Below are 13,665 nucleotides of genomic sequence, written 5' to 3' on the forward strand. Positions count from 1 at the left end.
CAGAGATGCAAGCTTCCAACTGAGTGTTGCAAGAGATGCTGTATGTCTTGGTTTTTCAAGAATGAGTCTTGCAGATAAATATACTCAAACAACTTTACTTTTTCAGAGGTGCTGACCTCTGACTTCAGCTATAAGGAAAGCTGATGAGTACTTGAACTATTTATGTAAATTCAAATGAAGGTGCCTGGAATATTAACTTTGGCTACATTACAAGAAACATAAATAATTTACACTAATAACAATAAGATCATTTCACATTACTGATAGAACAAATCACTTACAGTTTTGAAACACACCCCCACCCCCACAGAAGGAACCAATATTACTACATGCTTTGGGGGGAAAATGTAAATTCATTTTAAAAGCCATTAATCTCTACAGCATTTTCCCCCATGGGTAAAGATGGATTCTTATTCTATGAGGCCCCTACTTTAGGCTCTAAGTAAAGGATTCACAGCTTGTGTCAGCTTCCATCCTAACAGCTAGGACAGCATACAGACCCAAGAGACTGAAACCAGAAAAACCTCAGATAACCCCTGCACCTCTTTATGACTTGAACTGTAAAGCAAATAAGACCTTGCATGACCTTTCTGAATGTCTCCGCAGTTTTAACTAGAACACTGTTCCAAGGAAACTGGCTTACCATAACATCTCAACAGGTACCGGTACGCGACTGTTGGATCAAGGTGCTCAGGAATCAGTTCTAGAAGTGTCTCAATCCTCTTTGCCTGCGAGATTTAATGTACAAACAAAAAGAGCATGAACTTGAAACCTTAAAGAACAAAATAAAGTCACCAAGTTCAGAACAGTGATTGCACTTTTTTTAACTGAAATTAACTGTACTGGTAACAAAGAATGGACTGTGTGACTCAAAGTATATACAATAATTTCCTTCTTAAAATTTTGAAGATATGAAATAGTAAAAGAAATGAAGCACAAAACGGAATTAATGTAATAAGGGTCTAAAATCCTTACTCAAGAATGCTAAACAGTCTACTTTTATTTTTTTTTCAGGTAGGCAATTAATGTATCAGTGAGAATATGGCAGGCTTTCAACCAATTTAGGAAAACACTCAGCATCCTTCAGTGACCTAGAGGTCAATGGTAGCTATGGTCAATGCTTAAAAAGAATCAGATCACTAACTAATGTGCTTAAATTTAGAACCTCCTTCCCTCAGCCTCTGACTGCAGTTTCAAAATTTTTCAGGTTTTGCATTAAAAGCAGTTTATTGAAATTAAGAACATCTTTATCACACACTACCAACTTTGATATGTTAGTAAAATTTCAGCTTGATGAACTGGGAAATTTCAATATTTTTAGTTCTTTCTTATAGACACCAAACAATAGTGTTTAATACATCATATTTATCATCAGCACTTCAACAGAAGAACTTTAAATCTATTAGTATTTAATAGCAATTTCCACAGAACATAAATGTGCATTTGGCTCATTTGAAAAAACATTTATTCTAGTTTGTGTGCTACATGTCTCCTGATGCTGCTCCTCTATGAAGGAAGAATCCATATGGTTTTGCTTGGGTGTGTTATTTCAGGGTTTTTTTGGTTGTTGTTCCATGTTGGGTTTGAGGGGTAGGGCCTATTTGATTTTTAGTGTATACTAAGGCTTTTTTGTTTGTGTTAGAGTTGTTCTGTTGGCCTTTGGATTTGTGCTTTGTTTTGGGGTTTTTTGTTTACTTTAAGGGGGCCATAGGATGATGGAGGGATAGGAGTAGATCAAGCACACAGACAACAGCATTACAAATCACAGAAAATGAGTGCTAAGCCAGGAATCTAAACAGATGCTCCAACTAGATACATGTCCAAGCCACTACAACAAGTAATATGAAATGTGTCTTTTAATGTAAACACAGAGGCATTTTATCATCAGAGAGAGGCTGAGGTTTTAACTTGCATTTGTATTCGTACAATGCAGCCAACAGAATAAGGACTTGCAGGTTGTGATACTGAACTGGATAATGCAGCAAAACATTCTAAGCACAATGTTTGTAGGATATACAGGGTAACATGGAAAAAGCAGGAAATAACTGAAACAATAGAAAAATATTAACTACACCCTCCTTTCCATCATGCAAATGTAAACTGTTAAGTAAAACCAACTCTGCAAATTAACCTTCCCCCTCCTCAAGAAACCCAGTAAAGCCGTCAACTGTGAAGTTCAAAACACTTTAACAAAGGTTGATGAAATAGTATTTTGTGACATATAAAATTGCATACATGAAAAAAATATTGTACCTGTCCAGGTTTAGATGCTGATCTAGACATAAAATGTCCCAAAGTTCTCTTCTCCTGAACTATTCCATCCCACCTCTGAAGACAAAGAAATGATTAATATAGCAGACATGAGTAGTAAGTTACTGATAAACAAAATTACTAAGGTGACAATTTCCAATTACAGATGCTTAAAACAATATACTAATATATTAGCTATTTATAAGGTAAATAATTGAATATTAGTTTGACAAGGAAACCAAAAAACCAAACACAAACCAAGTTCATTTCATGCTCTTTGGTAAACATTTTTAAAATGGTAGGCATAAAGTTTGTTTAAAACAATAGGGGAAAAAATTAAACTAATACTTCAATATACCACAAAAACGAGGTTTAGGACTGCAAAAGAATGAAAAAGAGAAACACTATTCCTCTCCAATTATACTGCCAAGCATTCACAAGTGAGCTAGGGATCATAAGGTTAATTATACATTTAATAAGGTGTCAGGGAGATAACTGCTCATTTCTTTATAAAAATTAAAATGTACAAAGCAAGTTCTCTTTAAAGTATAATTACCTACACTTATGCATACAAAGGACTGATTTCAATCTCTCTATTTTATAAAAGGCTTTAACTGAAATAGACAGGGTTTAAGAGAGAGGAAGTTCAACTTAGAAAAGTTTGAGACAGACCAGATAAAAATCAAAAATCTTACTTTAAAAACAAGGACAAAATAAAATATACAAGACAACATTTAGTGTATGTTTCTCAATGATGTCAGTCTTAAAACTCTTAACAATGCACAGTGTGTTTTTTTTTATCAGCTGCATGATATCAGTACCAAAATGCACAGGAAGAAGAATACTGTGCATATGAAAACACATACCATGGATTTCCTATATTCAACTAGCATTGTAGAGTTTTGCAAACAAGAAATTTCTGGTTATACCATGATGAGTATTCTGTATAAGTAATATGGTTTACATGCTCTTCAAGGTCCAGGTGAAAAGGTGTGAAGGTTCATTCCTTCAGGCAAACAGACAAGAAATGGCTTTATGGTGCTAAAGAGGGGCAAAGCACTGATGAGAGAAACTTGGAATATTTTATTACCAGTTCTAGCCATTCTCACCTACTGCCAGTAACTGCTCTGAGAGGAAAGAGTCTAGTTTGAGAAATGTTATCCACGGCTCCCTTTCATGCTGAAACATCAAATCCCTTCAGATTCTCATCATTAAAAGCATTCTCCCTCCAGTACCAGACACTGCTGCTGTTACATAAACTTTTAAATAGACACTTAGATGCGTTTCTGAAAGCAGGGTGTCTCCATGTATATACTAATATTCTAGATTAGAACCAAAGAGTTTACTTAGATTGCTGTTTATTTTCCAAAATATAACAATGGAGAGTGATTATTCCTATCCTCCCATTGGTGGATTCCTACTAGTGGTATACTTGATCCACATAGCAGTCACAAATTAACACAGCTCAAAGTTTTTCCCAAGCCATAAAACCCCCTATTTTTCTTGTAGACACAGAAGTTCCAACTCAAACTCACCTGTAAATATCCCCTTATAACAAGGTATTTTTAAATTGTCCATTAAGATACAGTGTATACAATGTTATTTCAAGTATGCCATAGAGGCATGAATTTAATTCTGTTAGATGACCAGCTAGGCAAAGCACTACACAAAGTAAGGGAACTACAAGTAGTACACCTCATGCTGTAGCAGAAGTAACTGAACAGCTTTGTTGGTATTGTCTTAGAATATCATAAAAAAATCCCATGGTTGAAGCAGAGCCTTTTTTTTTTAACAGTTTAAAGTACTTAGGAACTGGTAAATGAGTAGCATGCACTATCAGGAGATGATAAGAGGCCTTGATTTGAGACAGGAGCCTATGCACACATCAGTCTGACTGCTGGACTGTCACCTGCTTGGATGAGCCTCCTGACAGCCCGTTTCCAGCACCCACAGCTCATCCCACCTCTTGCTTGGCTTGTCTTTAGCTCTGCACAAATGGCACAAATGCAGCTGTCTCAATTCCTAGCTCAGCTGAGATTGTGACCCAGAGATCAACATTTGGGTTTTAATGGATCTGTGACACTCAAAGAGAAAACAAATTCAGCTCTTAATAAACCCTGAATACAATATATACAATAATATAGCAACCAAGTGAAGTAAAGTCCATGACAAGCAATGACATGTCTGCTTCTGTTTTGCAAGATATTATGTTTACAGCACTTAAATTAGGTGAGAAGTTGCAAGGAAATGGTTTGCAAGAAACAACTGACATCTAACAGAGAACCTGGAGAAAAATACGTGGAATATACAAATACTTCCTTTATTTCTTTCATGTTATTGCCCCTGACTCTGGCACGCACTACTACTCTCAGTACTAGAGCATAAGCTCATGCTCATTTTAGTCTTAAGTGTGCACTGCTACTCACACTGTAATTCAAATTCATCCCAGTAGCAGACTTTGCTGCACAACACCTCTTTCTGACAATTTCTCAGTTAACCTTTGAGAGCTCTAAGCATTTCTGTACCTCTTGTTATGTCATTACCTGTATCAACGATCTGGCATCATCCACTCTGTCTGCACTGATATACTGAAGGAAAAGATCTGTGACAGGTCTGTAAATTCCAAACTGACTGGCCAGTCGTTCTGCCATCGCACCAACTGCAAAATGATGGGTACATAAGGAAAATCTTTGATTGAAAAGCCGCTTTTGTAAACTTCACAGGCATGATTTATGCTGACTGAGCAGGTTTTATGTGTAATAGCTCTTTCGTAACACCTCTGTTATGAAAGTCAGAATATTTAAATATCATTGCAATTAACTTACATTTTTCCATAGCTGGTTCTAATCCTTCCTCAGACACCATTCTTAACAAATAGGAAATACTTCTGACAGCTTGATCAGGATTCTGTGCACCAGAGATAAGCAGAGGCTCAAGGTATTTCACAGCAGCATCAAGGTCATTTCTAGGAAAAAAGATTGAACTGGCTCAGTTTCTGAAATCAAGATTTCTAAACCTAAAGAAGCAATTACAATAAAGTTTTTGTTTTCTACATCAAGCTTGTATTTACCAGGAATAATTGATGAAAAACACATTGACCAAAAAAATTTTAATCAGTCAGACATTGTAAAAGTGAAACACTTTATGACTGAATGAATAAATCTATTAATAAACAATTTTAATGGCCTTTGACCTGGACAAAGTTCCGGTATTTTGGACACACTTTCTTCCTCATTAAAAAAGAAGAGCTCTGCTTGCTGCTTTAGGAAAATGCATCCTGTGAATCTAAGGCAAAATCTAAACATTAACAGAGGGTATCTGAATAATTAATACATGCAACTTAAGTATTTTTATGCAATGTAATTAATTATTTACCTGATTTTTCCCAAGCCTGCCTTTTTGGATGCAAAAGACAATACTGTCATTTGGCCATTACATCTAAATGCTTTTAATCTTAAGGCTTAAATATAGCAAATGCTAATAAAATAATGCAAGAAGTATTCACCAAAGTGTAAACTCTACTTTCAGCATTCTAAAAAGTTCAAATGACAACATCTCTTACCAGTCCATTCTAAAACCTAATTCAATTGAAAAAGAAAAATAAGCACAATGAATGCTTTTAGGTGAAGCAGAAATACAGTACATGTGAAAGCTATGAAAAATGCTTTGAAAACTGAATCAGAAACATGGATCAAACAATAAATGAACCTTGTCTTGGAAATATCTGTAAGAATCTATTTTTCAGAGTTATAAAGTTACAGATTGCAAGGTATTTAAGAATACATTGGCTGCGTATTATTACGCTGCTCAGTCTTTTCATACATCAAGTTAGTTTTGGTATGGGAAAAGAAGAATTGATGCCCTACCTGCATACAACAATTTATTTATTTATTCTTGTCACCAATCTCCATCTTAACAACTCAGCCTAACTTTGCAACACTTTTATGACATGGAAATATAGGAAAATATGCATAACACAAATAATGAAGTGTCTCTTCCATCTGAAGCATTTAATTTACGTACAAGTCCATGCACAGGTGTGCCAAGGACCACTTGGATCTGCTCCCTGTGGCCTGGTGTGCCTGAGGCAATCAGGAATCTTATGTACTACAGAGGTCTACAGCTTTCCTGTCAAGTCAGCCACCCAACAAAATTCCTTTGAAATAAAATAACAGAATATGTAGGATTCCTGAAGATTGGTTCCTGCAAAGTATATTAGAGAAGCTGACTTTGCCTTTTCTCCTCCAGGTGCTTCTCCATACAGTTTTACACAAAGGATAAACTAGCACAGTACCAGTGCATCAACTAAACCAGAAATGCACGCAGAGCACAATACTGAATTAAACAGCTGATTCACAGGATACTTGAAACTGTGGGGATAATTATGATAACTAAATCGTGGCCTAAAGCATCAGCCAAGCTTTTATACTTCGTACCAAAAGAGAAAATTTTAAAAATAAATATATGGATATAGATATACGCATAATCTGTGGGTGCTAAGTTTGATGAAGTAATTCCATTTTACCTTCAGATTTCACAGAGCTTTTGATGTAACACCAAGGAAAAACTTACATGCATATTGGAACAAAGGTACCAAAGCTAAATTACAGCACCAAAGAAGACCTTAATGCTTCACAGTTATTATCCCTGTATTTCATTAATTCTCAACACCAAATTTGTTTGGGAGACAATACCAGAATAGAACTGCACACTGTACTCAAGTAGAATTTTTAATATCTGTGACACTTTCATTTCAGAATGAAATGGATAATCCAAGAAACTTTCCAGCACTCTGCAGAAAATAATTAAATACATAGTCCTAGGAATACTTACCTTTTAGTATGAGCCAATGCAATTGCATTAGGCATTAGTGAGTCAGATAAACCAAGTGATTTTGTGACGTCTCTCAGGATGTTTTCAAGTACTTGCAGGTTCTTTACATCTCCTTTTTCTGCCAGGGCCTGAACGAGAGCAATAACTGCTGGTCTAGTAGGCAACACACCACTGTCAAGCATTCCTTTTAGAACAGCCAAGGCATCTAACAATGGTAAACAAATAAGAAAAACAGAAATCAGACTTCAGTTCAGAAAGCACCATGCTGCTGGTATCATTAATCCTACCCTTTTAAAAATATGTACAGAAAGAAAAATTCTTTAAGCCCTGCAATCATCATAGTGAATTGTAACTTGAATATATACACACAAATAAAAGCTTTCAACAATAATTTAGGTTTAAAAGCTGTAATATCTCATAATAAGAAGTATTAAGCTACTTTCAACATTGAAATAATTTGTTTGTAACCAGCTCAAGGAAATCAGGTGTCAAATATTCTCTCTTATGATTTTAAAGTCCTGCCTCTTTTTCTCCAAACTGCAATCAATTTCTTCTACTAAAAACCAAAAATGTTGTATATTTAAGAATAAATATAGCTTAAAAATGCACTTCCTTATAGAAACTAGTATAGTACTGAGATTTCTCTTCTCAAGCGTGCATGAAAGCTTTGTTTCACAAAATTTAATTTTTAAATAGAACTATGGGACACAAGTCTCCTTGCAAGAACAAAAACTCAACCCTTACCTCAGAAACTCCAAAGATTATAGCAATTACATATGTTAAAACACACAAGGTCAGTCTCCTGTCCATCTGCCACAAATTCCCCAAACCCACAGCTGATGAAGTCACCCTCGTTTCTCCAAATGGAATTCTTGTCAATTAACGTTATCCATGAGCAAACACACACAGAAAGACATGCCCCTCTAGGTAAAAATCTCTTATTCCTTACCAGCCTAGGCAGGATTAATCACAGTTGATAATTATAATACCAAGGGATAACACTTCTAGCATAATATACACCCACATGAACTCCACAGCATTGCCATGCAAGTACTGCAGAAACCGAGTATTACCCTTTACATGACACGAAGCAAAAACATCCCATAGGCTTAGCCTTCCTTCCCAGGATTTTTTTTTTCCTGCCCCACATTCTTCTTTTTAGGGAAAAAAAAAAAGGAGTAATACTTGTGGGGCAAGATTCTCAACATTGTTTTTTTTCAATCTCAGAACACATGCCAAGTTCAAATTCTCTCCTGACTAGGTGTGGACCTCCCTCTAGCACAAAAAGCCTTGTCAAGAACAAGGACAGAGAAAGATTTGAAAGCTGCATATGTGAAGCATTTCTGCAAGAAGTTAGGAACTAGTAGCATAGTGGGTAATTCTGCAGGTATGATTATGAAAACCAGCCATGCATCTTTCAAAATGCTCTCCTATAAACTCTGCAAATTTCCTGCCATGAAACTCAAATTCTGACTCTTTAAAGCTACCTGATTTTTAACAAGTTCCTGCTAGAAGATATCAGAGCTCTTAGGGCTATACTTAGGGACCTCCATAAAACCTTTAAACTGTACCATTATTTTATTGAATTATTTAATTACTGTGTACCACATTACACAGCAAAGAATGTTGGTGAACTAAATGAGGTATGTAAGTGGTAAAGCAATCAGGTTTTATACAGGTGAAAGCCACCACAAGATGTAGGTCAAACGCAGCTCACCAACAAAAGACGACAACAACACCATGCCCAAAAATGTTTTGGGTAATCTGTGAGCCTTAGAAAATGACCAGTATGGCTGAAACACCTAGTAGCTTGTATTTTCAAGGCTTCACTTAGACAAAGACAAGTAGTATCTCTCAAATTAAAATAGAAACAATGATTAAGTGTGACTATTCAATAAAATTGTCAGATAAGGCTTGTTCAATGCACAAGATAAAAGAAAATATAATTTTGAAAAGCAATGTAATTCCACAGACTTGAGAAACTTTTCATTGTGCAAAATGTAAGATTTTTAGAATACAGCAAGGAAAAGAAATGATGTGACAGAGAATTTAGTATGCTAGCTAAAATAAACCCATATAGTGGAATAGACTGGCAGGACATAGAAACATCACTGGTATTCCAAAAAAGGGAAGAATTTTTGTGTCCAGTATTCAGGAGGAACTGGTAAAATTCAAAGCATACCAGAAAAGAAAACAGAGAAGATTTATTACAATAATCCGACAGGAAAGTCAGGTGAAGGCCTTGAAAGCTGTAAAAAAAATCTGCCAAGAGCAAAAGGAGCAATGGCATTCACCACAAATACTTCAGTGGATGACACCTGCCAATGACGTGAAATTGGAGGATGAATGAGGAAGAAGACGAGTTTACCAGCCACAGGAAACAGAGTAGAAGTGAAAAGATGTGTCTAAATGCTCATCTTGAGTATTTCAATGTAGCTGATGTTACACGGATGTGGGTTATTAGCACAGCTATGCATGATGGAATGAAATGAAATGTAATGATGGCACAATCAAAAATGGATTTTCTGATAGGCCCTATAAACCCAACTCAAATAATACACTGAATTTGTACATAGTTGCTTTAATGCCTAAAGGTATTGACAAAAATATGTATCAACACTGTACTTACACCTGCATGGAGATAAGACATTGCCCTGCAGGTACAACTACCTGCATGCAGTTTTCCTCTCTCACACGAGTTCTACAGCCCAACTAAATAAGTAAGATGGAATACTGTGGAGCTGATCGCTAGGCTGCAAAGCAACCAGTGCTGAGAAGTGAAATAAAACAACCATAAACTTTATGCACCATCTTGTTGGGTACCCTTCAGCCACCATTTTCTTCACTATCATCATTGTTACATTAAAAAACAGTATTTTGTTACTGTTGGTATTGAGAACTATTAAAAAGTATTTGATTAAGTTTTTAAATCAATATTATAATCATTTAGTTCACAATCATGCACATTTAACAGTCAATTTAACTCATCTGGTATCTCACACAACCAACACAATATGCAAGAAACAACTGCTGGGAATTGTTTCAGATGCTCTAAAGTATGTTAATTTCCAAAGCAAAATGACTTGTGCTGTGAATTTTAACGCACTTGAAAGCCTGTACTTTCTCTCGTTCTGGAGCACAAATTTTGCATGTCTGAAGAGCTGTGATTCATCTTAAGAAAACCCATCTTGTGTTAAATGGAATGGAAACTGGACTAAGTGGTCAAATGACAAGTACATTCATATTCAAGCTGTATTATAAATGCATGTACAGTAATTTACGTCTCTCAGCTACCACAAAAGGCTCTTGATAAGCAGGTAATTTGCTAAATGGACTCCTTTATCCAAGTATTCGAAGGGCGTTACAAGAAAAATCTGCAGAGGCATTAATGTGACGTAAAGGTCAAGCATTGTGACATACCTTTCAAATAATCCCGCCTAACTTGCGATATGATGAGGAGGCTGCTGGCAGCACTGTTCAGTGTGAAGCCCTTGATGTGGGTCTCAGCACTAAAAGAAGCAGACATTTAGAAAGGAATTACTGACATGCTTCTGATACGATAATAAATGGTTGAGCACCAAGGTGAAATTATAAAAACTACTGTTCGTATGTTAAAAATATTGCTGCAAAATATCGACCTGGAGACAGCTTTTGTGTTATCCTGTCAATGGTTATAGAAGGATAATTTTTTTTTGCATTCTGACAGATGACAAAGTTGGAAGTGAGCAACAAAAGAAACAAAGTACAAGATTTTTTTTAAACAATCGGTTCAGATTCTTGAATGCTGACATATTAGATGACTAAAATAACTGCATGCCCTGCATTGTTCTGTTGTATCCTAAGCGGGATACTTTTTCTTCTTTTTTCAATAGTCACCATAATTATAAAATATAAAACTATTCTTTCAGAAATAAAAATGAAACATTTATTTTCAGCACTGTATATTTTAAACATAAACTAAAGCATATTATGAACTAACACCTTATCATTTGGTTGATTAATTTTCAAATTTCTGTCATCTAAATGTATACAGGTTTTAAAGTGAACATCCTACATTTGCTGCCTTAGCCACAGTAAAATTGTATTTCACTTATCAATTCCTTGTCTACTGCAATACAAAACTTTACGTATGTACAGCAAAGACAGCCTTTACTTTAGTAACCGTGCTAAAGCTTTTCCAACACTCTAGAAATTAGTCAAGAGAGACTAACCAGCAATCACATCAGTCTCATACTACAAAATGTTCCTGCTCTTAAATGACATATAGCCAAGCCCCATTTTTAATATATAAGGATAACTTTACAAATGTTCATTTCTAGATTACAAAATCTCTACAGAGCAAAGGAGGGCATTGCCATTTACCATATCAGCAATCAAGATAAACCTCACTGATCATCTTGTGGCAAACAACTGAGCAGCCTACCTACTTGAACTTAGGGGCTGAGCGGATTGGGAGGTAAGCAGGGTCATTGCTAAATTGTTCTCCTCAATCCCAAGAAAATCCTTCACATTGCACACAATATGACTATCCTCTCAGTCACTTTCAGCCTCCCAGGCTCACAAATGCAGTCACTGGACTCGGGATTTTCTTACTCTCCCAACCAATCCCCTTAATCCCTGCCTAAGCACCCACTGCTCAGTTCCGCCTTTTTTTTTTCCCTTTGTCCCATCTGTCAAAGCCCTTAAGTCAACAATTCATGCATGAGACTGTAAATTACATATAACAAAGGATTTACTTTCTCCAATCTTCCAATCTTTAGTGTGATTAAATAGATGTTAGCTACTATTACAGAACTAATCCATCATTCCAATACTCCTAAATTTCTATTTAAAACTTCTTGGACTAAAGGCAGTAAATATTCCTTAAAACAATTCTAGAATGTGGAAGCAACTACACTTGGGTTGACAAACAGATCAGTAATACTCTAGGATGTCTGGTGTTTGCTTCTTTCAAAGGCGGTGTAGGAGTGCCACATTGATTTCTTAAGGAAGTTCTTCAGTTCTAGGAACAGGGGACGTTTTGAAGTTATTGGACATTTTTAAATTATAAAAATAGTAGTTATTTTTTTGGCTGTGCTAATGTGCACAGCAAGACTATCTACATATTATTTACCTTTCAAATTTGGCTTCAAACAGTAAAATGAGATATATGTATCTAAATGAAGGTAGCTTTCCTGTATTTTATGAAAATATTAGGAGTTGAACAAGTTTCAGGCCAACAGATACATTCAGGCTTTGTAGGAGTATTATCTTTTTAGTATAAGGCTGGAAAAATTCTGAAGCGTCCAGAAATGTGTGCTAAACACACAGATTTGTTATTCCTCATTCACAGGCACACACAATCACTTTCTCTAGTTCAGCGAATGACTTAGAACCTACAAGCTTTTAAAAATTATTAATATAAGCATCATTTTTTTACTAGAAAAAAAGCCACACAGATATGCCTTGAACATGACCAATACGAAGCAGTTTCTGTCTTGATGAAACAGTAAGCTGTTAGAAGCCTCTCAAACTGTCATTATTTGGCATTTCTATGGTACAAGATGGAGTAGGAGAGTTATTAAATGCACCAGGGCTATGATCATAGTTGGCTTTGACCAGTAACCAAGAAGAAAATCTCTTAAAAAATCTTGTTACTTTACTCCTAAACATCTCAAACTTCAAAGGCTTAACACATCTCTGACCTTTTCAGTCTTTCCAATTTTTTTCCTGAATTTTGAATTTACGTACTACAACACTTATCCTAAAGTGACAATTCTGAATACTTGAAATACTAGGAACAAACCACTACCTTCCTTCTCCTCTTCCAATGTGCAAATTACTGCTGGTATTATGCACTACTTTGTGCATATTCCTTACAAGTGTGTTTGAGTTGTAGAGCAGGGAAGCAGTGGATTCATGTACAAACCTTCAGTACAATGTTTCAAGCTTCTTCCCTGAAGGACCTTCCAATACATCTTTAGATACTTGAGTATTTTCATTGAAACGAAGTACCTAAATTTTATCAACCTTCTTTGTACTCCCCAAAACATCTCCCCTCCATCTTCTATTTGCAAAGATTCATCTGTTACTTGCATTACAGGGAGATCAATCTGATAAACTGATTTAGTTTTCCCTTGATATAAGCCATATATCCTGCAGGCACAAACATTACTTACTATAAAGCCCACTTGCTGAGAGCTATTTGAAAAAGCACTATTTGTTCTTCTGAACGCAGAACTCAAACACTTTTTCAATGAAAGACATGCCTCCAGTCTAAACACTTTTAAAGAAAACATCAAAATAATCAATATTACCTTAAACTAGACTGTTCCTGGACCTAAGAAACTAAGTTGGCTCTAAAAACTAGTAGTTTTTTTTACAGTACTCACCTACAGGTAATTCACCTACAGGCACTCTCAAATCCACTGTATTCATTCAGTGAGCACACTTGATGACAACCACCAGAGTCTTGTTTTAGTTGAATAAATTAAAAGACTTACAATCTTTAATCTTAAATTTTTGTTCTTCTGAACTCTACACTGACACTTTAAAGCCTATAACCTGACCAGAACAAATGTTACAGGCAATAATTAAAGCAAG

At 35.7% G+C, this 13,665-nt stretch overlaps 1 protein-coding gene across 2 annotated transcripts in view; it reads right to left on the minus strand.

The window, feature by feature from the left end:
- Nucleotides 1–13,665, minus strand: part of LRPPRC (leucine rich pentatricopeptide repeat containing) — an 86,018-nt gene that overhangs the window by 3,869 nt on the left and 68,484 nt on the right. For both annotated transcript variants that reach the window (XM_015622127.2, XM_015622126.2), the window contains exons 31-36: nt 10,504–10,592; nt 7,084–7,288; nt 5,076–5,215; nt 4,794–4,909; nt 2,254–2,328; nt 644–728 (exon numbers count right to left, since the gene is read on the minus strand). In XM_015622127.2, the coding sequence (XP_015477613.1) occupies nt 644–728; nt 2,254–2,328; nt 4,794–4,909; nt 5,076–5,215; nt 7,084–7,288; nt 10,504–10,592 (710 nt within the window). The remainder of the gene's footprint in view (nt 1–643; nt 729–2,253; nt 2,329–4,793; nt 4,910–5,075; nt 5,216–7,083; nt 7,289–10,503; nt 10,593–13,665) is intronic.

This window comes from Parus major, chromosome 3 (genome assembly GCF_001522545.3).
Source record: "Parus major isolate Abel chromosome 3, Parus_major1.1, whole genome shotgun sequence".
In the NCBI taxonomy this organism is placed as follows: Eukaryota; Metazoa; Chordata; class Aves; order Passeriformes; family Paridae; genus Parus; species Parus major.